This window comes from Zychaea mexicana (genome assembly GCF_025766255.1).
Source record: "Zychaea mexicana strain RSA 1403 chromosome Unknown BDB00scaffold_3, whole genome shotgun sequence".
Lineage (NCBI taxonomy): Eukaryota > Fungi > Mucoromycota > Mucoromycetes > Mucorales > Lichtheimiaceae > Zychaea > Zychaea mexicana.
Window position 1 is genome coordinate 11,679 of NW_026516666.1, and position 24,335 is coordinate 36,013.

Consider the following 24,335-nt stretch of genomic DNA (forward strand, 5'->3'; position numbering starts at 1 on the left):
AATTGCATTAGCAAGAATTATATAAAGCTTCCAGGATGAGATATTGTAATAGAGCCAATACGTCAAATCTTGCTAGCGCCCGTCTGGGCATACGTCGGTGGAGGTGGGCTAACAGCTGGGTGTTTATAGACTGGCAGAGGCAAATCATCTAATCATCAGACATAGACATCGTTAGTGTTTAGCAGTTGTAGTACGATTAGCAGCAATATCTTTGAGATACTAGTAGCATGGGTGCACGAATTTTTACATACTTCCATTTTCAGCGATTGCAGGTAAAGCAGTCGCTCTGGTAGGAAAACCAGTCTCTTTTTTCTGAGTGTGTTCCTTGATTACTTACACTCACTACTCATACAATCTCACTAACACCAACTTTTACGTACATCAACCTTTACATACCTTAAAACATAGTGTGGGCTTTCTTACCCTTCCATGAAATTTAATTATATATACAAAATCTTCAAGGTAACAACAATAACTATGGTTCTTTTAGCGCTCAAGGTACGTAAAATCGGAAGTATGTAACTCCAAAATGAGAAGTACGTAAATTTTGTAGTACAAATATACAGTGCGAGAACTGATTTACTGTAAGGTGCGGACAGGGACAAGACAAGACAAGGACAGAAACACCAGACGAGAATGTGCTAGGTGCTTACAGCAAGAACAGGACAAGACAAGAAGGAAACCAGAAGGTAGGAGACCAGATGGTGAGGGAAAAAACAAGAACAAGGTATAGGGAGGAAACAAGATAACTGACTAATGTTTTATCATTCAAAGACTATGATATATATATATATAAATATATCTTTTACTATAGAATTTAATGATGTGAATAAATGGAAAGATTGGTATTAAGGTTAATAATTTGGATGATGATGGATGGATGGGGATTTAATATGTGTCATCAACGAGGTTGAGGATGATCACTTACTGGAGGTCGAGGAATGTTCATAACATTTATGTATTTTGGTGGCCAAGTATGTAAATTTTTGCATAAACAGTAAGGTGAAGTACGTAAAAATTCACAGTAGCCATTATAGCTGCGACGGTTATACAGAGTCAAAGTAGGCTACATCAATGGTAGCTATTTGTATGATCTACTCAAACGAGGCACAAAAAAGACAAGAAGTACGTAAAATTCCTAATAGGAAGTATGTAAAATTTTATAGTACGAATATACAGCGTCAGAACCGATATACGTATTTGAGTGGCTAAGTACGTAAAATCTTGGAGGCTAAGTACGTAAAAATCCAAAAAAGGAAGGTGAAGTACGTAAAAATTTACAGTACCCTAGAATCATCTAGGATAGAAAGCAAGAAGCCACCATAAAGCACAAGTACCTTGAATAAGTGCGTGATTTTATTGTTGCTCCTGCTGCATGTCTTTTTTTTTCTTTTCCTCTATGCAATATCTACAGTACTAACCACTAATATAAAAACGAGGAAAAAGAAAAAGAATATATCCGAATATCGCCACTATGTGTCAATGCTTTATTTAGATTTTCATTTTCTGAATCGAACTTTGCCAAGAGGCTGAGTCAGATCCACTAGTACAGTTACAGACAAAGAGCGCTGATAGTTCTTGGTCGTAGACAATTACGCTTAAAGTTGCACAGCATCAACAATGGCAAAAAACCATAATTATATGATGGTCATTGAAAAACGTTGTTTTCTAGAGTGCTGCTGTGTGCTTCAATATGATATAAGGAAACAAAGATCTTCATATTATATTGCGAAGCACGGAGGCACATTTAAAACAGAATGAAGAACGGTCTGGTGGTTTTTATTACTATAAATGCAATATCATTTGAACCAGCGTCATATAGATGAGGGGCATACAAATAATTCATAACAGGTTCTAAAAAATATCGTTTTCCCTTTTTTCTTCGTTGTGGTTCTCATCTTACTTTTACAGTTATCGCTTTTTATGGCAACTATGGTATATTTAATGAATCTCTGTAGAGCTTATGTGAAGCTCACAAGCCATCTAGATTTGCCCCTTTGATCAACGTTTGCTTAGATGTCGTGAAAGAATAATATATACACGTGGTTCGAAAAGATGAAACGATTTATTCTTCAAGTGCTTTATATACAATAATAACGCGGGATCTGCCATTCTATTATGTTGTCAATAGCAAAAGAAACATTTCATATGAGAGATTTTATTATTAAAGGTGATAGATACACATTATGCAACCTGAGAAAGGACGTTTTTATGTTCAACAAATAACATCAATAACATAACCATCCAGATCCATTACATTCACAGCAAGATCAACCGAGCCCATCGGAGATACATATGAATTACCTCCTTGAAAACATCTCGGATACATATGAGATTGTGTTTTGATGAAGCAACCACGTGGTGATTGTCGTAAGCTTTTGAGACTTCAAAAACGGAATTGTGGTATGGACCTCCTGGATGTCCTGTAATGAGACTGGCGCACGCTTAGGATCAGGGTCGTCAAGCGATGCTTGTTATTAAATTGGCATGATAATTGACGCTGGCGCTTCTCCTTTGTTAGCTCCATCTGTCTGCAGTACTCATAGACCACCTGGTTGTTCGTAACTGCAGCTGGACGAACTCATGTCATTGTGATGTTACGTTTATAGGGTTGTAGCCGAGATCGGCAAGTTTGATGCATGATTCGTGATTGTATGGAAAAAGACGTGCAAATTAAGTCGTTGTATTTGTTGGCATGGTTGCAGCAAGCTTCTTAGATATCGGTGCCAATCACACACCGTGCCTTAGAGCCAAATTGAAGAGTGAATGATCGCTATCTAGCTCTGAAAATGCTGTGATGATAGTCGAATATACGTCAAACTGACTACACTGCTGCATGTCGAAAAAATATTTCTGTCACTGTTATGTACTGCATTTTAAAACATTTAGCGGAATGAGAGTCTTGGTCTATGTAAAGCTCTTGGTAGCAAGGAAGCATTTTGTCGCATGGCCCAAGATGTTTTTACTGTATATTTGTGGTAGCCATAAATGTGCAAGTTAGTTTTTTGGGGGATGTAGTAATATCTTTTAGCTCACGCTGCTTGATGATATATTGCGGCGATAAGAAGAAACAGTCGGCTGTTCCTTTGTCCAGTTATTGTACTTCAAAAATTACATGCATCGATGAGTGATCTTGTGCTAAACATTGTTAACAGATTCCTCTCGTGGGCAATTTAATGCAGGGTCATTCGTTTACAGACAATGCGAAATGCTAACGCGTCAGTCGTTGTGTGTAACAAAGTACCATAAAAACACACCACGACAGCGGCTCGCGCAGTAACAACATGTACATTCTGTTGTATATCTTTCCAAGCTGCTCTAAAACTTATGACGTTCGGTAGAGTACAAGTAAATTGCGTTGCTTTAGGTGCACCACGCTCGAATCAATTAACGACAAGTGTTACACATATAATGCTGTGCTACAAAGATCTGGGGGACACATCATCATCGCGACCTCACACATCACAGATAAATAGCACATGCAGACTATGTTATCCAATAATGATTACGAGTCTTGTGTACACTACATTAGTCAATATGTAACAGCAGCTACAGTATTCCTCCTCGGTACTACGCGTACAGGTTATAAATACTAGCTACACTCGCTATAATTGATATCGTGTACATCGTTCAAGAAAGTAAAAATTTCTTAAAGGGATCCTTTTTGCTGGGCTGTCAAGTCGAGCTCGTTTACACCTACGTTGCCCGGATATGTACTGTCACTTCATCCACCTGCATTTTTTGCGATGGTATGGATACAAATGAACATTCCTTGTGGTCTTGCCCGAACAAAGCGCCTGCTGAACTATTCTCATGTACAATCCGTGTGGCCAGCTAACCCACAGCCAAAACCTGCTTGCACAACCCTTGCTCTGTGGAACGCACACTGGCAACATATTTTTCATCAAAAGCCATTTTGGCCTCAAGGTGTTGCTGCTGCTCGCGCAATCCGAATGCTCCATCATCTGCAACAAGAAAACCGCACAATAGCGTAGTTCGCATTTTCTCTCCTTTGCCTTCGTTTACATCATATATTTTCTTCTCTGCGATGCCCGCCCTTGGCGGCATCTGAATAAACTCTTCATACACGAAAAAACGAAGACATCCAAATGTGTTTGTAAAACTTGCGACAAGTTCTTCGAGACATCTAGGCAAACCACACAAGAAATCGTCATTCCTCAGCAGTGGAAGTAAAATACAGCAATGATCAAGGTTTGTCTTTTTCTTGTCCACATAAGAAGCATCGCTCTAAACATTGCCGCCCACGTGTGGAATACTTTGCTGTTACAGCTGCATAATAAATCAACAATGACGTGTGTGATGTACTCTCTCATAGTTCATGACTGTTGATAAGTGGACAAGCACATGATACGCATGGACTCCGTCACGATCATTTCCTACCTGTTGATATATACAGCTGCACTGCTTACAACTGCTCTTTCAATTTAGAACGCCATAAAAAACCTGCTTTTTCGTTTCACTTCACTAATTGTTGCCGTGACAATGACATCCAAATATATTTGTGAATTTTGCGACACGCACTTCGAAACGTCTTGGCAATTAGCAAACCACAGGAGAAATGGGCATTCTCCAACAGTCGAAGTGAATTACAGCAATGATCAAGGTTTGTCTTTTTCTTTGTGCATATGAAAAGCATCATTCATTCGTTCACACTTGACTTAGGGGAAACCATTGCGATGGTACTGGAACGCGACATAGCTACCGGCGAGTTCGTTTGCACTATTTACAAAAAATCTATGACAACCGGCTCTACTGTACGATCGCACTTCAAAAGACATCGTGGCAACTACTCAGCAACAGCAAGCAGTAAGAGCGACTCGATAGGGTGTTAATCCCTATCTGTAAATCAAAAAAGGTTTTATTAATTAAATGTATATCATTGTTTAAACATATGTAGGAAAAAATAAAAAATTAGATTATAATTTTTTTATTTTTGAAACACTTAAGGTATTTCTTTTTTATTTTTTTTTAATTCTTTAAACAGTTTAAGTTTTGTATTAATCTGTTTAAACCCTTTATGTTGTAATATCCCTTTATGTTTAATTTAATACTTATAGTGGCGGAACAGTAGTGAGCAAGTCCCTTCTCTAGCCGAGGAATACCTGGATGAAGGTAGCTTGACAGTGAAATCCTTAACTAAAATTAATTGTTATGGATTGATACTCATAATCGATATTACATGTCATAACTGTAATCCACATTACACATCATAACTGCTTTCTTCTACATATTTATGGTGCATTTCATCTGTAATCGCCAATAATTTCTTCCAAATTTGAGATCTATCTACTTTACCCTAAGTCATTATATTTCAAATCTATACTTTAATAAACACTTTTAGGCATGTAAAGAATAGTTATTGAAGTTTAGAAGTTGCAAAAAAAGTTTTAAAAAAAAGTTGATAGCTGTCAAAGATGGTTGGTCAAAGGCAATTTTCAGATATTTAGCAGGGAAGAATGCGATTTGAAACATGTTGCACAAGCGCGTCAGGGTTTTTACGGTCCCGTGTGAATAGCTATCAGCCAATTATGTTCGAGATTTGCTTTCCCTCACTCTCTATACTGTTTTACCATGGCTCCCCAAAGTAAGCACCAAAAGGCTGCTAAGAAAAAGCAATGTAATGATAATGGTCGTATTACCGTCACTGGAACCACATTGAACGAGGCAATTCAAACAACAATAGAAGAGGAGACAATCCCTTATGATTGGGAGATTGTTTAGGCATATTTGTAGGATATACCCAGAAAAGAAGCACTGGGATTAGTTAAAAGTTTTCTTCAAGAGAGTATACTTCACATCACAGAATTGCCATTCACTATTAACACGTTACATATATTACCGAATAAAGAATCTGAATTTTAAAGTTGAAAATTGAAACAAAATGAAGTTTTGGCGATTACAGACGAAATGCACCATATTAAACTCGCGAGGCAATGCCGATGAATCTAGTGAATCAGATGATGATGAAAATATCGATGTGAGAATTCTCACCGAACGATCACAATGCCAGTCCCTGAAGCATCTACAGCGCCCAAACGAACTTACGAGGAAGCACTACTCTGTGCATCTCGCCTTGTATCTGCGAAACCAGAAACTCGAAATAAGGCACTGTGGATTCTGAATGAAATGCAGCTTCAACCATTTGCCTTAGTTGATTCCAATAATGTTAAACTTGCTGCAATAACACATAAAGACAATTTGATGCAAATGATCAAACCTGATTGTGATAATCAAATGCAGATCGAGCACGTCCACTAAGAAAAACGACAAAAGTAGACTGAAAATGCTAACACATCATCGTCAACCGTGGGACAAACACACCTTACGTCCATTATACACTACGGTCCATACAAGCATCATCTGATAAAACACTCGTATGCTGAAATGTCTCCAGAAATCGCCAATATGCTCAACACAGACTGGACTGTGTTGAGTTTCAATCCTTAACAATTATTATTACTGTAAACAGTATATTAATTTTAGTTATGTCTTTCACTATCAAGCTAGCCTTCGTCCAAGTATTCCTCGGCTAGAGAAGGGACTTGCTCATTACCATTCCACTATTATAAGATTTGAATTAATCATAAAAGAATATTTTGTTTTTAATGGTTTAAACATGTTTATACAAAACCTATACATATTATATGAATTAAAAAAAAAATTAAAGAAAATATCTTAAATGTTTCAAAAATAAAAAAATTATAATCTAATTTTTTTTTCCTATATATTTTTAAACAATTATATATATTTAATTAATAAAACCTTTTATAAATTACTGTTAAGGATTAATACCCGTTTCTATATTTCCAGTTGTTTGTGCGCAAATGCTAGCTGGCGCAATTGCAATCAATAACATGACCGAGGCAATGATTATCAACTGTGGGGAAGTTTACGGCCGAACTCAAATGGTAGATGTCCATCGAGAAAATTTCTCTACCAAAAAGGGATCACCACCTTCGACCACGTTACCCCTAGACAATACCAAGTACCCAAATGTGTGGATCACGACAAAAATGGACAGTGATGGCAAGAAGCTTATCATCGGCACTAAATCATGGAATCTACTGGTGACATCGTCACTGCGAATCGATACTATTAAGCCTCCAAGTGTCAGTGGCACACATGTCCACTTCGATCTCGATCATGACCAAGCAAAGACAACTGCAATTTTTCTCAACATTGCATCGATCAAAAAAGCAAGTTTATTGGCAGAAAGCACATCCACACGTATGATATCATAGTACGATGTACTTCATCAATTGCGACAAATCAGAATGCGCTTCTAATTTCCTTCTACATATACACTCTGTCGTTCATCAAGCTCACTTACTGATGACCATCGATCCTGACCATATACAATCTTCACACTGGCTGAACAAGATACAGGTGACCGAGATTCGGGTACCAAGGTTGCCTCTCAGCTAAATTACTATTAACTACGTCTCTACGTGTAAAATTATAATAGATAAAATAATAATTAATAAAACACTATATTTAGTGTATGAATTTAATTTGATTACAAAGTTTAAATAAAATAGTTTCCCAAATTTTACAACATTCTTTGAGTAAATAGATCATATTATTACATTTTATAAAAATGTAAGACATGTGATCATTGAGGATTCTAATCTTTTTAATTAGTTTCCTGCTGATAATTCGAATTTATTAATTGTAACCAATAAGGTATAGCAAATTTTAAGAATTTCCCAGCATATAGTCTTATTTTCATCTCTATAATCTTCTGACTTTACTCTTGAAGATTAATTAAGAGATGCCACTTGACTTAATGGTTGTAACAGACCATAATATCCTACTTTATTAGGACCTAGTCGTCTTTGCATAGATCCCATAGCTTTTCGTTCTACAATAGTAATAAAAGCTACAGACATTAATAATAGTACAATAACAATAAGTACCTCAATAAATGATAATAGCATCATGAGTAAATAATTATATATATATAATCTTAATATTTCTTTAAAATTCTTCAAAATAAAATTAAGATTTAATAAGAAATAAAAAAAAATATTGATTATTAATTTTATCGTCATTAAGCCATTAGACTTAGTAAATTAATTTAATTAATTATTTAGACTAGAGCTTAAGCCCTGTTCTAGGTTTAGAAGATAAACTCTGTTCCCAGAACTTAATTATCTAAAAAAATTATAATATTAATTAGTAATTTTTAATTAATTACTACAAAGATCTGGGGGACACATCATCATCGCGATCTCACACATCACAGATAAATAGCACATGCAGACTATGTTATCCAATAATGATTACGAGTCTTATGTATACTACATTAGTCAATATGTAACAGCAGCTATTCCTCCTCAGTACTATGCGTACAGGTTATAAATACTAGCTACACTCGCTATAATTGATATCGTGTACAACGTTAAAGAAAGTAAAATTATCTGACATAGATTCTTTTTTGCTGTGTTTAAGCCTTGTGCTACTCAAGACCCTTCAATTGCCTTCTTTTATTCCTTTATCTCTTGAAGAAGAAAAACGCATAAAGAAAATTGGTTTCGCTTGAGGATAATTTGATGAAATACTAATATCACTACAACGTATTATTGCTATAGTATTTTTTAAAGCAGTGACTTCAAGAAATAAGTATATAATATACATGCTCAAAAGAATAAGCACGCAAGGTGCAAGTTGAGCAATAGAGAATTTTTAACATGTTCGTCAGTTTCCAGATTGAGCTGACCTACATAAAAAGCAAAGGCTTTCCAAAACAGAATTAGCTTGCATTGACAAGGTGGCAGGATTGTTTTGAGCAAAAGGAAGTTTTTAACAAATCCGACCACACAGCGAACTATCTGTTTCTTCTTCTGCTGTCTTAAGACTCGATTCCACCAAGCCGTACCAGGAAGAATCGTACGAAGGACGAAGAATAAATCTCTCTCTCTCGCGTTGATGGTAGCACAGGCTATTAGCTCATTGCTTATAAAAGCTAAGTCGAAAAAAGGATAGTTGTAAGTTGTCCTCTCGAGTCGTTTCTTCTTATAGACCTTGCACCTTTAAACTACTTCTGCAGCCTAAACCAATATGAAGAACTATTTGCTACTTGCCGTTTTGGCATTGGCGTCAACCTTTAGTGGCCATGTTTATGCTGACACCGGTGTGGATTAGCTTTGACCAGTACGAGCTCCTTGTCATGTGTTAAGAACTATGGCTATGATCATGCTATTATCCGTTGCTACATCGAAGCCTGGGGCAGAAATCCGGTAAGCAATCATGCTCGGACAAGCATCAAGAACAGCAGCTTAGATGTGTCTGGAAAAACACTGCCAAGTACTATATGAGATAATGAAAGAGACGCGTTAATGAAACTAACGCTCTTTATAATCTGACAATGTGCACAGGGAGGCCTGATTGACTCAAACTGCTACCAGAATTACTTGAATGCCAGATCTGCCGGATTCACCTCGATTGATATTTACTGGCTCCCTTGCACTGGCCGCTCCACGTGCAAGTCGCCTGCTACTCAGCTTAACGAGATCATTACCTATGTTGGCGACAACAATATGATTGTTGGTACTTTGTGGCTCGATGTTGAAGTCGATTCTGCTGCTAACAATTGGCCCTCGACCTCCGCTGCCCGAACAAGTAAGCTTAATTCAAGAGCATTTATTCTATTATCGATAATTTTCATTCTATATCTCCCTTTTGTTCACGATAGTGGAAGAGGAATGTCTGTGCTGACTAAATGTAATGTAATAGCTCTGCAGCAGTTCAAGTCGGCTTTGGATAGCTCTGACTGGAAGTGGGGCGTCTACTCCAGGTATAACTCAATTGTGTAGCAACCCCATTGCTTACGTCCTCTATTATATACTTACTGCTATATATAGCCAGAAATAGCTACTACCAATGGCAAACCATTACTGGCTCTGTATCCTGGGTTCTTGACAGCTCCGTACCCCTTTGGTACGCTGTAAGGTATCGTTCTAACCTAAAATAGCGCTTTCTTTATCTTTTCACATGGGTAACTCATTGCTGTATTCTTTTTGAACTTCATAGGGCTGGGATTACGCTTTGAGCTTCAACAACTTCTCTCCTTTCGGTGGCTGGTCTACACCTACTATTAAGGTTGGTTATCCTTTTAAATCAAAACTCGTAGAAAAATTTCTAAATGAGAATCGCTAATAATAATTTTGTCTTTATTTGCTATTTATAAACAGCAATATGCAGGTATGTACTCTAATTTTCTAAATTCGATGATTATTTTCTCTTTGTACTGATCCAAAATATTTTTTACAGGTGATGAAGTTTTCTGCTCGGCCAACTACGATAAGAATTACTATGGTCAAAACTACTGTTTCAGCTTACATCCTTTTATAACGTATCTTCAATAAAATCAAAGCAGGAAATAATCATTTATTGATATACATCTGTAACTATCCGCTATTACAGAACCTGTATAGTATGAATATCTTTCGTCATTTTTAAAACGTTGGATAGCATATTCGCGGTATGTAGTATGGATTGTATCTATTTATTAGGGTTACGAGTTAGCTTTTTTTCGACCCACAAAAGAAAAACTCAGCATTTTTCATGTAAATCCACCCGCACACCGAGAGTGAGAGAGAGAAAGCAAGTACTTACGCAAAGCATTACCTGAATTCAAAAGGGACCACCAGCGCACTTTTGACCCGTGGCTGGGGTAAATGGTAAAGACAGGACTTACGCCCGAAGGCTGCCTGGGGTGGGAGTATGCCGTTCGCATGAGGCGATAAAGATACATCTGGAAACGCAAGGAAGAAGATGAGACTTTTAACCACTTCCTCAGGTCCAAGTCAAAGCAAAAAGCAAACGCCATCGTCCAGATGGATGGATAGCTCCTGATCATAGCCGATGGACTACATACTTGACAGGTCGGCTTCTAGGAGCGGCATGACAGTGGAGCATCAATCTTGACCAGCATAGAGATTTCTGTGCACTATCGCCATTCCGAGAAACAAAAGAGACGAACAGATACTGGGAAACTTTTAAAGCACACACGCACACACAAAATCCTATCGTGCTACACTTACCCATACTTCTACCATGAGGCACAGGAAAGCCGAGCACCCGGCCAGAGCAGAGCAGAGAATTTCAGCCAAGACAAAAACACCTCTTCTAGTTAGAAAAAAAAGATTCGTTGTAGGGCTGCACCCACGGTGCTATCTTTATTTTTGACACGGCATGGCCACCCTCCTCCATCCCAAGCTGGATCCAGCTATACTTACATTTGCTTTGCCGCTTTACAGAAACGATAAAGACAGAGAGAGGTGGGTCTAAACCAATCCAAATCCAAACAGATCACCGCAGAGCCTGCCTCTAATATGTAAAAAAACATCCAAAAGCAGCTGCGTACACGACATGTTACACTTTTTGACATGCCATGACAGACATCTTCCTGGTTTTCCAAACACGCAAGGACAAACACTAGCACAAGATTCTTTCCAGCTATACTTACTGTTATGGCATCCAACTGCGTTGGTGGAAGAGTGCCTTGAGTCAGAGAGAGGAAAAGCAAGAAGGGCACGACCAATTCTGAAAAAAGAATAAGAGAAGAAAAGGGAGGAGAGAGAGAAAAATCTTGAGAGACTGCCATACTGCAAACGTCATGGTCAGGAATCCTTTCCCGTCACGCTGTTGTGCACACTGCACATCTTTAACACGTCATCTCCAGCATCCAGGCCATCCTACTCACCTACCAATGCTCGTGTCCACTTCTGCTTATACTCACTATCCGTTACTTGTCCGCCGGACAAAATTAACCCAACAGTAGTAGCAGAGGAGAAAGGAGGATAACATTAGCGGCTGCATGCTGTACGCACACTTCATTAGACACGTCTAATTCAGATCTTCTTTCGTATATCACAACCACATGCAAAACCTCAAAGTACACTTCGCACTTTCCATATTGTACTTACACTTGCATTTGGTTATATTTTGTGCTTTGAGAGCCAACGTGAAGGGAAGAAGGACTGTGTCAAAAAGAAAGAAAGTGAGATAAACGGATCATGAGAAACCCTCTTTCCATGTATAATTGTTTCCTTCGTGTGATGCTCATCAAATTTGCCACGCTTTATGCCGCATGTTTCAGAAATCACAACCATAAACATACGCTCTCCGATCTTCTAATCCGTTCCAGTGACACTCACATTGAATAGCCTTGGTCTATAAAAGTTGATGAGGAGGAAGAAGAGTGGCATGATTGCTGCGGCCGCACGATTATATAGTAGTAACGAACACACATGCTACGCGGCATTTGAGCCAGTTCAATCTATCCAATCAGATTACTCTCTCACGTTTATGACGCGCCGAGGTGTGTGGTTCCTCCAGGTCAGATACTTTACTTTACAGTGAATGAATGAGACTGTGAGTAGACGGGTATCGCATCGAGAAAAGGCAGATAACCGTCACTAACACGATATGAAGCTCATTTCAAATCCTTCATCATCTGAGAAGTGTGATCGTTTTAAACATGCTGAATACAAGTATCAACGTATTCACTATGTATACAGTATCTCATGAGACATGACGATCCCGCGCTTGCCAATGTTCCATTTGGTGGGAAAATCATGGTCTTTGGTGTTGACTTTCGCCAGGTATACAACTTTGAATACTCTCTTCTACTATGTATTCTTTTGTTATTGAGCGGTAGTACTCACAGTAAAGTATCTGATAATAGGTCCTTCCTGTGATGCCAAATGCGTTGGGCTCGCAAATCGTACAGTAGTGCTTAAATCGCTCATCAATTTGGCCAAGTGTCACCATCCACCGCCTTGAAACCAACATGCGCGTCCAAGAAGCTGCAAACACAAATGACGCAAACTAGCTTCGCGAGTTTGCACAATATCTACTGCGCATTGATGATGGTGCTGAGCTGTTGGTGTCAACCACTGATGACATAGTCCGGCTCCCAGATCGAATAATCATGCCGCATTGCAACACGTACGAGCTCATAGAAGCCATTTACGGCAACCTCAACGCACCACACGTGGATCGTGATTACCTCATTAGTCGCTCTATCTTGACTCCAAAGAATGTCGACGTTTCAGCAACCAATGATCTGGTATGATACTCAACCATTTTCTAGGCACCGTACTTGAATTCCAGAACGCTGATACAGTGGATGATCCAGAAGATCAACTCACATACCCACCAGAGCTTCTCAATGCAATGAATCCATCCGACCTTCCACCACACTCGCTAAAACTCAAAGTCGGTTGCCCAGCCATGCTTTTGCGGGTGGTCTCTGCAACAGGACACGGCTGGTTGTACGCTCTTTCCAGCGATATGTACTTGAAGCTGATATAGCCACTGGAACTCATGCCGGCAACATCGTCTTAATCCCCCACATAACACTAACCCATAACAAACACGCTCCCACATTCAGTTAAAACGCACACAATTCCCCTGTTTGCCTGGCATTTGCAATGACCATCAATAAGGCACAGGGTCAAACTTTCAACACTGTTGGCCTCTACTTGCCTGAACCTCCTTGTCACGCGTCCGCACCCCTTCATCCATTAGAATCATGTTAGATCCTAAGAGCTCAAGGATCTCGGGTCAGCATGGCCAAAACAACCGAAATGTTGTTTTTCAAAGTTCTTCTATAATCTTTTGATCGCCTATTCTCTTTTACTTTCTTATTTATATCACTACATCATCTTTTCCTACACTTTTTTTCGTATTGCATTTTATTTTGGAGGTGGTCAAGTATCTAACTTTGACCACTTCCTATGATAGACTACTTCTCACTGCACAATGAATGACCTTGCTTTTGTTATTGAAAACAGACAACAAGCATTTAATAGCGAAATACTGATCCGTTGTAAGCGTTGTATCCGTAACCTCGCTCCACAGGGGGAACCCCCTTGCTACGCGTTTCCGTTGACACGGGGGGTCATTGATCCGAGCGAAGCGAGGAAGGACCGCCAGTAGAACTCAATAAAGATCGAGTTAGCGAGATTTGGTGGTAGTTTATTACATGCATGACTCTCAGATACTCTTATACTCAAAACTCCACTTGAACCTATTTCTCTGAAACACACTTTCACGCGCTTACTAATTTAACCTACACGGGCTGCATAATGCGACGCTTATGTTGTGCTTACACTGATAGACCATATTCTATATAACACTTGTTTGTTGAACAATATTCCACAAGTCAGATCAAAACAAACTTTATAGTAAACCAGCAATATTTATTTACTTATTCAGTTAAAGAAAGGTAATGGATATTATAAAGTACTTCGTGTAAGAATGCGTATTTGCTTTGGTAGATGACTGCTGCTACCACTAAGGCTATCAATAATCACGGTCTTTTTTGAGCGAGTTTTTTTCCTTTGTTTCTTTTATCCGCTGTACTGTCTTTGCCTTAGCTGTGGCAGTATACTCTGGGTTTTTCTCGGCGAATTCCTTGCGTAGTTTTGTTGCAAGGTCGTTAAACTTTTGTTTCTCCTCGGCGCTCAGCTTCTTCCATTCACTTCCTATGACCGAATTTACATCCTTGATAGAATATTCTGGATGCTCCTGGCGAATTTTGGCACCGACTGACTTGATGTATTGGATATATCCATTACCAGGCATCCGTGCGTTGCGTCCACGTATACCGCGTTCTCGTCTCACTTCTGCTATGAGCCGTTTAGATTCGTTTTCGTACTTTTCTCTCTCCTCCTAATCAATTTACCAGTTCGATGTTGGCGTCAGTTAAACGAAGCACATGGTCGATTGGGGCCTTCCCACTCTTCATCACCCCCACAAAAGAAAGTATTCCTTACCGGTGGAAGGCTTCGAAATTCTTCTGACACTTTTGCGCTGATTTGACGATTATGTATACCAGGATTCTCATCGCAAATCCGTTTACGGTTTTCTTTGTTGAACAGCAAGAACGGGGTATACTTGCTGGTTGGACTTGGTTTATACTGCGTGTAGCTACGATTCTTGCCTCTACTGCTATCTTTGCTTTCTGCTTTCTGCCTTTTGCTTCTCTGGGATGACGATGCCTCAGGTGAGTTATAGAAGTCTTCTTGATCGGAAAAGATGTTGTCGTCAGAACTGTCGCTCTCACCGTCATTGAAAGAATCTGGAGTTTGCTCGAGTTTTTTGATTGGCATCGTCGTTTCGCGAGATGATGTTTTCATTGCCTTAGGTTTCGCTCTGGCTTTTCCCTTGCCCTTATTCTTTTTTGATCGCTTCTCTTCATGATTCTCTTCGTCCGGCGTGCTGAATCCATCGCTCTCATCACTGTCGTCAAAAACGATATCCGATTCAGATGATTCTCCCTGGTAGACAGAAATTTCGTTGTATCCAATTTTCTTTTCTTCGTCGTTGCAGTCATCACTGTCCTCATCGTTTGATGGGTTGCGTTTCTGTCGCTTGGGCGGTAGCTGCTTCTTCGGCCATCTTTCAAACATTGATTCGCTAGCGATGCCCCTGTCGTCATTACCACGCGCGATCGTTCGCTGCTTCTTGGGTTTCGCCGTTTCTTCAAGTGCAACATCCTCTTCCTTTTTTCTTTTGGTGATGACGGTAGGCTTGGTCTCCATTGATGATAGAAGCTTTTTAAATGAGTCAAGTTTTTGATGGGTTTTCGCCAAGGGGTATTCTTCTTCAACTGTCATGCGTGTTGATTGCGCGCGGCTGCCGCTTCTGATCGTATTCGTTGAAATTGTTTGTAAGGATTCTAGATCGGACAGGTCAGTGTCACCACCAAAAAGAGAAGACGGATAGTGATTTGCATCGTCGACTAGTGCTGTACGTTGAGAATGTGCGATCGTTTTGGGCCTTGCATCAACAAAGGCAATTTCGCCTTGCTTTTCCCATTTCCACACATGACCGCATCGTTTGCACTCTCTGTGTAATGATCAACAATCTCCTATAGTTTAAGTTCTAACCTTTCTTTCTTCAGGCACAAACACACATTCACCGACTCCTTCACCGTCCCTTTTCCGTGCACTAAATATACAGAACTTACGCAGTGCCAGCCATAATCCCTTTTCTGTAGAAGTGAGCATCGTCATTGTTGCAAGAAGGACAATCCCATATAATTTGGGGTCGTCCTTGTACTTGTTTTCGTTTATTGGACATTGGTGTTTTCTTAAACTGTGAATCCGCCAACCAATATGAGTGTAGAAACAATTTTCCCAGCTAAAATTCGTCCGATAGACGTCATTGTAGTCGATTAAATTAGAGTTTGGATGATAAACCACTGGAAGGATGAAAATAATGAAAATTGATCTACGAAATAGATGATACGATAAATATAAAGTTATTTTCCTTCTGTCACGCCTCTATAAGAATGGATTATTTATAATAAGTTGTATAGCCACATTTTCCTTTTGTTCTCTTTTTCTCTTGTTCTTCGTTTCTCTTGCCTTTTCTTCTTGGTTTTAAGTCAACCCGTGCTCGTATCATGCGACCTAGAAAGAAAGTTAGAAGGGTTAAATACGATGACAGTGAATTATGACCTGAAACTTATAGTACTCAACATGACCGTAAACAAGACGATAACAACAACGTCGTGTTAGACAAAACAGGGAAACCAGTTTTTGAATCCGTACAAAAACGATTGTTGAATGTGGATAGTCTTGAAGACGATCCTTCGGCTCTCGAAAAATGTGCCCACACAAATAGTGCCTCGCATCCAGTAGCAATTCATTATGGTATGAATGGTATAGAAAACTGTTTTGGAGTTTAGCAAAGGACTAATTACAGTAGGATGTGATATCTGGCCAGTATTGGTGAGGATTTTGAGGATCCAGCCATTGGGGCAGATAACGATTCCCAACCTCAAAGTCGTCATCAAGAAAGGGTAGAGCGAGCCAATGCTGCCTGGGAGGAAGCAATGCCCTTACTTGCAGATGCTTATATCGACTCCTTAAAAATGGAGCTCTAGATTACGAAGCATCGAGTCCCAGCTATATCGATCCATGTAGAAGCGGTTGCGAGACTCCTCAATTGCGTTCTCTTTCAGTTGACAGCATTTACTACACTGGTACAAGGCTACATACATTCGCTCAAATCCTGCAGCTCTATTCAATACTAATACTTTTATAGGCATCATATGCAATGAGCACTTCACTTTCTGCAAAAAATGTTATCCATCAGCCACTGTGTTTCTCATCCAACATCACCTATTTGCAGCAACTCCCCAACGACCTGAAATGACTTTCCATCTCTCCTTGTTGGAATTCTATGCGACGCTTAGCGGATACGGACATACAGCAGTTCAAGCTTTCGGAAGCACTGTATCGCGCGTTCATATTTACCCTGTTAGTATATACACGAGATACAGTACTAAATACGAACTATTGGCATACAGTTGTACCCCGGTTTTTGCAACCGAGGGTTTTCCGATTTTTTTTTGCAAAAAGTGAGGATTTGCAAGTAACGGGGTAAACAATTCTGCTTTAAGTATACACTGGATAAGTCATCCTATTAACACTAGCCCATTGTTTATCTGTCAGAGATGATGTACGATACGTTCTTTGGGAATATTCATACAGCTCTAAATGTTACTACTTGCATATATAAAACCGTTCTTTCATTGAAGCTGTCTAGTGGTTTGATAATTATTAGCTCTTTTAAGCATGACAAAATCGTTCCACAAGTTCACCTCTAAGCAAGAGGATCGAACCTACGACGAGCACTTGAGCGGGCGGTGGACGAAAGTGCTGATTCGCCTATTCCAGGGCCAACGTCGAAGGAAAAACAGGTTGCAATTGCAGGAGTTTTGAGCTTTTTGGATAATATCGATAACTACGACTTAAAAAAGTCTTTGCGTAGGATTCCAGAGAGTCTCAGGCAGCAATCATTCTCCCGACAGTCATCCCTTGATGACTTCTTCGAGCTCCTTTGAGCAAACATTTTATTTCTATATCTATATGTAGTATGTTCCCTTTTTCTTACATCTTCATCATTTCTTTTATGGATTCAATCCAATCAGTGCTATATATGTGTCCCGATTCTACTGGCTCAACTACCAAATAATAATTTTTATGTCATATTTACACATTTATCTTGCAGTAACCGCATCATTTTATTCCTCATAATCCGCAACAGATGCTTCTTTCAGTTGATATTGCAAAAATTGAAGCTGTTTTTACCCCGATAACATGCAAATCGTATAAACTCATTTGCAAGTTGCAAATTTGCGAAACTACTAAGTTTTTTTGGGATTCTTCAACAAAAGTTGCAGATATACGAGGAATTGCAAATCCAGGGGTTGCAAAAACCGGGGTACAACTGTAGTATCTATGATCTCAACAAAATGTTACATTGTCGAATGATGAAACCTTGAGCAAAAACCTTGGATACGCGCTTTTAAATATTTAGAGCTAACTACGCTTGTTGGAGAGAAGCTAGTATCTGAAAATCCTCTGGTAAAAGAGGAAGAAGGTTGCCCTGCTTGTCCCCAGGTAATACAACTCTTCAGTTGATTGCTATAATTTGAAAGCTAGAAATTTAACAAGATAGGCAATGTTTTTGGCATTTAGGAGCGTATGTTCGTTGCCATCGATGGAAATATGCAGTTGAAACGCTATAAAGCAAATGTAAACGATAAAGGAAAGTATCTTAGCAAGCAATATTTTTCTGCTGATGAGAAACAAGATCTAAATGATAAAGAAACGCCTCAGCCAGCAACAAATACTGCGAGATCCTGTGACAGCAGTTAAAAGGCAACTGCAAAATCTTCTCATGGTGATCCAAGGTGCCACGAATGCAGTTTAGTAGGAAGTATTTGCGCTCGCCACTCTTTTAGAATTCACAAATATGTTTGAGTCTGGAGAAAAGTTATCAATGCTAAGTACTCATTTATTTAATATAAATGTATACTAGGTGCTCACTAGATGCTTAATATCTTTTTGTTGCAATGAAAGGTTCAAGTATGCCCGTGCAGTTATTAATGTAGTACTTCGCATATCCGGTGTCAAAATTGAAATTGTAATGTACGATATAGCTAGTCGTATTAAGTCATCGATCAAAGTACGTAAGAATAACAATTATCCGTAAGATACATAGTACGTTTACTGCTAACGTAAAAGTTGACATCTACTTGGATAATACGTTTAAAAGAGTAATTTTCCCGAGCTCGGTGACGAGGAAATGAAAATGGCAGTTAGTGTCTTCCACGCCTATGCACACTTAATGAAGTGTCAAGTGGATTTCAACCCACGTTATGTTGAAGCCCTTGGTTTAACAGGCGGGGAGGGCATGAAGCGGCTTTGGACCAACGACGCCTAAGAACAGAATGTTGACACTCTGCCATGCTATATCTCATTTTAAAGCAATTCGTATAGCAACTTGCGTAAGCTTACTGGATAAATAAATACAGATATCTGTACTAACCAGCTCTGAATTCTCTAGCTGCAAGATTAGCTCGGCGTAAGAAAAATGCTTCTTAAAGCATTGCGGTACCTAAACAGCGCAAGGCTTCTTGCTTCCAAAACAAATCACGAAATGCGAGCAGAATGGAACAAGCTTGCGCAAAAAATACTTGACGATCATTCCGCTCATTTAACTGAGAGAGAAGAAGATGAGAGAAATACGTTCATCACTTGGAAATATACTATAGCACAGAGTAAGTTAATCAACGCATGTAGTATTTACTTATGCGACTTCCATTACTTATTACTATTATATTATTGTATATATTCATCCAAATTGATGCATAGGGAGCAATCCGCTAAAGTTCTTGAAAAACTGAGGCATTTAAATGGAGCAACATCTGAATCACGCGAGCAGATGTTGGATCTTTTGACGGAGGTGCCTTCCTTTGAGACCTCGTTCACCAAAGCGCTGAATAACATTAAGAGCTACGAGCGCAGACTCGGTATCAACACGATAAATGAAAGGTGGACTAAATCGTCTCTTGAATACATCGCTGTACAAGAAAGAAAGAAGAAAAGAAACCGTAACATTGCAAAGTCCATGCTCAAAACTCTACTCATTGGTCAAGCGTTATTGAAAGACGTACTCCATCGCTCGGGCAAATTAGGTAATAAGTAAGATAACCAAATGAAAAAAAAAACTGAAGGCTGATAAATTACAAGTCTAGGACACACAACAAGCTCGCAAATGCTTAAATCAGTCAACAATGCAACAGCAAGAGCAAAAACGATTCTTAGTCAATACAACGAAGCATGCAAATTGTTGGACCCGACTTACCAAGATGTCAAATTTGATGATATTAAATCATTAGATAGTTGTCCTTTTTGGGATCCCGATACATCAACAGAGGAAATCGACTTTCGTGCTCTTCGCCAGTACATGAATAGAAGACGTGCAACTGAGGAGCTTTCTTTGTTGGAGGTAATTATCCAAAAACAATTGTCAATGAAAATGTTGAGCTTAGCGGCGGCCTTTTCACAGCATTTCTCAAATACATTATAGAAGAGGAGAAGCAACTGAAGCTGTATGCGCTGAACAGGTGCCAACGACTTGTTGCTGTAATCAGCAACGAAACACGGGGTGGTGGTTACAAGAACCTTATAACCCGCAAGTTGCCTGACGCCGAGATGCTGTTCAAAAAAGTATATGGCCAGTCATGGCAGCATTATTGTGAGGAACAGCAACAGCACAACTAGGAGACGCACTCGTAGATGCCGACGAGGGGAGCGTTGTAGGCGAAGAAGAGGACGGAGGGAAGGTGTGCCCTGAGGACGCGCTGATGGTCTCATTTGCAGACCTCATAATGGTGATGGCACGCGCAGAAAATGGGGACGAAACTATTAAATTGCTGCAGCAGAGCTAGGCATCCAAGAAGATCCTGAAGCCACCGACATGCCGTAATCGTAGCTTGCTTCATACGTCATAAGAGAAAGATGCTATACTCAGTGTCTGGAGATCGTTTTGTTTAGGTAATGATTTATATGTTGATAAGTGGAAGATTCTTCAACAGTACGCTGGTCACATTTCTATCTTGCTGTACGCTAATTATAGACTTGTATGAAATCAAAAGAGAAACCAGAGAATGTTGCATTACCTGAAAAGCCCTGCGGTGTGAGCGAAAAAGTGAGCCTATCGAAAGAGGGAGAAGAAATGGTGGGATTCTATAGGTAAAGGAAGAGAGAAAGAACGATTATGTAGGGTGTGGAAAGGTGTAAGGAGCCTTGTATTATGGGCTCGAAACATTGCTGGCTCGTGCTTGTCCTATTGCGCATCTGAGTGGCTCAGTTTATCGATCTCTCGTAAAACTCAAAATAAAGCAGACCAGGTGGGTTACTCACTTGTTTTTGGATAGATCAACATTCAAATCGGGAGGCAGTAACGATGGGCTGCATTTCTTCAGAGAGCTGAAAGCGTCTAGCGGTTGCTGATACAGAGAGCTTAGCAGTGTTGTCGTCTTACTAGTGTTGAGCCTCTTTGTATGATGAGGAATTCTCGATCATTGTTGAGCTACGTCTACTCATGTTCGAGAAAGCTCGCTATGCTCTGGCTTTATTTGAATAACTGGGCCCGCGGGTTTAATAAAATGTGTCGCTATACTGAGAATTTTTGAGATACCTGACTATGGAGTATATTCCGGCTGCTGCCACGATACACGTTCGGGTGTGGACGAAGCGCTTGACAACCGGGTCGGTCGGTCTGTGCGACACGGCCCCTTAACGTATACCACCGTTTTGGCCCCTGGCACTCTCTTTTCACTTGCTATGTCTCTCTTTTTGTCGAAGATAAGTTTCGGGCGGACCGGGCCTATTTGCACAAGACTTTCCCTTTGACGTTGGTCCAACACTATTCCACAATGGGCGCAAAAAGGAATCTCAACCATAAATTTTTAGTGAAGTTGCAACTTGAGAATAAGAATAAGAGAGAGCTCTTGTCCTCTCTGTCACTCTATTTGGCTACTCACGGTAGGTCATCAACTGTGGTAATTAATAAAGAAATTGATCGGCTGAAAGTGTTGTATGTGTCCTGAGCGCAAGTATGAAATGTTGCAATATGCGTAAATGAAAAAATCACGGAAGGGTCCGAGAGGAGGGAAGAAGGTAGTAGTGGTCTTTGTTTTGATCTAAACGAAAACGCTACCTTCCCGGATATATATATATATATATATATGTAGAGAGAGAGTAGCAACATGATTGGGCCTACAAAGCAAGCCGCCGACAGTTGCCGAAGATATACACGCATCATACGCATAGCATGTATCAGACAACTTCATTTGGATGATGTCATTTGATGATGAGGAGGCAGCGAGCAGTAATGACATCCCATCCTCTCCGTTTCTGGGATCAAAGTCGCATCGGAACGAGCAGGAAGCGATGGATTCACATGCGATCCGGTTAGGGTTTTGTGCTGCATGTGAAATATTTCGCGGGGTCAAGACGAAACACCAACCAACCCTCCTCCACAGCATAAGCGGAATATAAATACTGAGACGTAAACTCGTTTTCCTTGGTCCTGCCCACACTCTCTTTCTTTTCTCTTTCTTTCAATACAACAACAACAACAACAAAACATGGTTAAAGTTACTGTTTGCGGTGCTGCTGGTGGTATCGGTCAACCCCTTTCTTTGCTCTTGAAGCAGTCCGAGCTTGTCTCGCACTTGTCCCTTTACGATATTGTCAACACTCCCGGTGTTGCTGCTGATCTCAGGTAACGTAAAAGAAACAAAAAAGAGACGCGTCATTTGCCCCAGACAAGTTTGAAAACTTATCGACTTGTGTGTTTAGCCACATTAACACCAAGTCCAAGGTCACTGGCCACGTTGGTGCTGACCAGCTCGAGGAGGCTATCAAGGACTCGGACATTGTCGTGATCCCAGCTGGCGTTCCTCGCAAGCCTGGTAGGGATTCAAATATATCTTTTTAAAAGAGGAAAGGGGAATCACAGTGCCAATGACTGACCCCACCTTATGAATTGCAGGCATGACCCGCGACGACTTGTTCAAGATCAACGCTGGTATTGTCCGTGGCTTGGCCACTGCTGCTGCCAAGTTCGCGCCCAAGGCTTTCATGTGCATCATCTCCAACCCCGTCAACTCGACTGTCCCTATCGTTGCCGAGGTCTTCAAGAAGCACAACGTCTATGATCCTCGCAGGTAAACTTTTCTTTTCTGCTTTGTTGGGGGGATGGGGAGAGGAGTGTGTTGTGTGAGGCCAGGTCAGGAAGGCATGGAATAAACTGGGAAGATTCCCTTTGTGGGTGGACACGAGAAGAGACTAAAAAGTGCATCATCTTTCTTTTAGAATCTTTGGTGTCACAACGCTCGACATTGTCCGGGCTTCGACTTTCATTGGTGAATTGATCGGCAAGAGCCCCAAGGATGTTGAATGCAAGGTTCTCGGTGGCCACAGCGGAATCACCATCCTGCCCTTGTTGTCGCAGGTCCCTGGCACCGACAAGTTGTCTCAGGAACAGATCGAAAAGGTCACCAACCGTATTCAGTTTGGTGGTGATGAGGTTGTCAAGGCCAAGGATGGTGCTGGTAGCGCCACCTTGTCCATGGCCTTCGCCGGTGCTCGTTTCGCTTTGAACGTCATTGAGGCTGCCGTCAACGGTACTTCCGTCACCGAATGCACCTACATTGACTTGGCTGCTGCTGATGCTGACGCTGTCCAGTCGGTCAAGGAAGCCACTGGCGACGACTCGCTCACCTACTTCTCTCTTCCCGTCGAGTTGGGTCCCAATGGTGTCAAGAAGGCTTTCCCTATCGGCTCTCTCTCTGATTACGAAAAGACCCTGTTCACTGCTGCCGGTGCTGAGCTCAAGGGCAACATTGCCAAGGGTGCTGCATTCGAGTAAAGTGCAACCTCATCTACCACGACATACGACACATACAAACACACGCTCTCAATTTCCTCTTTTCCTGTGCATAAAAAAACATACCATACACTTCTTCCCCCCGAGCCGTTTAAGCCCTAAAAAGAAGGTCTAGCTGTACATATACGATATAGCATGTCTGCCTTTTGTTTCAAACTGTAAATGTATCAATAAAACTCCAAATATTACGGGAACATACACAACTGTAACGTGGCAGCATGGATTGGGCGTTGCTGAGAAGGGATCTAGTACGCCCACCGATCATTCGATAGTGCAATCGAGGCGCACCACCACCCACACGCCTCACGGATGGTTAGATCATGTCTTTTCATTCGTTCCTTTTTCTGTGTTCTTCGAAGCGTGTTCCGAGGAGACATTTCCTCTCCTGTTTCACGTTTGGGAGCGTTAGCAAAATATGGTAAAATGTCCGGTCCCAACTTTGATAAATAAATCTTTCCGCCGTACATGTAATACACGTTAAGCTGTTATATATAATGCCATCTGCTAGCGTTACGCTCCCAGATTTAGCCCATTCAGACCAGCTC

At 40.4% G+C, this 24,335-nt stretch overlaps 5 protein-coding genes across 5 annotated transcripts; 4 read left to right on the top strand and 1 right to left on the bottom strand.

The window, feature by feature from the left end:
- Positions 1-6,024: 6,024 nt before the first annotated feature.
- On the top strand, positions 6,025-6,468 carry BDB00DRAFT_866903 (uncharacterized protein; the record flags this gene model as incomplete). The annotated part of the gene is made up of 2 exons (XM_053126282.1): positions 6,025-6,270; positions 6,376-6,468. The coding sequence occupies 2 exons, from the start codon at positions 6,025-6,027 to the stop codon at positions 6,466-6,468; spliced, it is 339 nt and encodes a 112-aa protein (XP_052985091.1).
- Positions 6,469-6,890: 422 nt separating this feature from the next.
- On the top strand, positions 6,891-7,232 carry BDB00DRAFT_745459 (uncharacterized protein; the record flags this gene model as incomplete). Its single annotated transcript, XM_053118528.1, has 1 exon — positions 6,891-7,232. A coding segment is annotated over one exon (342 nt), but the record flags the coding sequence as incomplete, so codon positions are not given.
- A 1,849-nt stretch (positions 7,233-9,081) lies between these two features.
- On the top strand, positions 9,082-10,388 carry BDB00DRAFT_783465 (glycoside hydrolase superfamily; the record flags this gene model as incomplete). The annotated part of the gene is given in 8 exon segments (XM_053120382.1): positions 9,082-9,154; positions 9,166-9,260; positions 9,399-9,642; positions 9,757-9,817; positions 9,895-9,967; positions 10,054-10,122; positions 10,215-10,224; positions 10,294-10,388. 8 exon segments carry the CDS (start codon positions 9,082-9,084, stop codon positions 10,386-10,388), a joined length of 720 nt encoding a protein of 239 aa, XP_052985093.1.
- A 3,832-nt stretch (positions 10,389-14,220) lies between these two features.
- On the bottom strand, positions 14,221-16,300 carry BDB00DRAFT_796817 (uncharacterized protein). The gene is made up of 3 exons (XM_053121498.1): positions 16,004-16,300; positions 14,808-15,882; positions 14,221-14,703 (listed from the first exon to the last, which is right to left on the bottom strand). The coding sequence occupies exons 1-3, from the start codon at positions 16,114-16,116 to the stop codon at positions 14,335-14,337; spliced, it is 1,557 nt and encodes a 518-aa protein (XP_052985094.1). The 5' UTR covers positions 16,117-16,300; the 3' UTR covers positions 14,221-14,334.
- Positions 16,301-22,274: 5,974 nt separating this feature from the next.
- On the top strand, positions 22,275-23,987 carry BDB00DRAFT_796831 (malate dehydrogenase, NAD-dependent). The gene is made up of 4 exons (XM_053121499.1): positions 22,275-22,623; positions 22,701-22,813; positions 22,894-23,068; positions 23,217-23,987. Exons 1-4 carry the CDS (start codon positions 22,487-22,489, stop codon positions 23,770-23,772), a joined length of 981 nt encoding a protein of 326 aa, XP_052985095.1. The 5' UTR covers positions 22,275-22,486; the 3' UTR covers positions 23,773-23,987.
- Positions 23,988-24,335: the final 348 nt, after the last annotated feature.

Excerpts from the sequence above, each read along its gene's own strand:
- BDB00DRAFT_796817 (XM_053121498.1), bottom strand. The coding sequence starts at position 16,116 with ATGTCCAATAAACGAAAACAAGTACAAGGACGACCCCAAATTATATGG. Across the intron at positions 15,883-16,003 it reads GGGATTATGGCTGGCACTGC|AGAGTGCAAACGATGCGGTC; the intron begins GTAAGTTCTGTA and ends ATCATTACACAG. Across the intron at positions 14,704-14,807 it reads AATTTCGAAGCCTTCCACCG|GAGGAGAGAGAAAAGTACGA; the intron begins GTAAGGAATACT and ends TAAATTGATTAG.
- BDB00DRAFT_796831 (XM_053121499.1), top strand. The coding sequence starts at position 22,487 with ATGGTTAAAGTTACTGTTTGCGGTGCTGCTGGTGGTATCGGTCAACCC. Across the intron at positions 22,814-22,893 it reads TGGCGTTCCTCGCAAGCCTG|GCATGACCCGCGACGACTTG; the intron begins GTAGGGATTCAA and ends TATGAATTGCAG. Across the intron at positions 23,069-23,216 it reads AACGTCTATGATCCTCGCAG|AATCTTTGGTGTCACAACGC; the intron begins GTAAACTTTTCT and ends TCTTTCTTTTAG.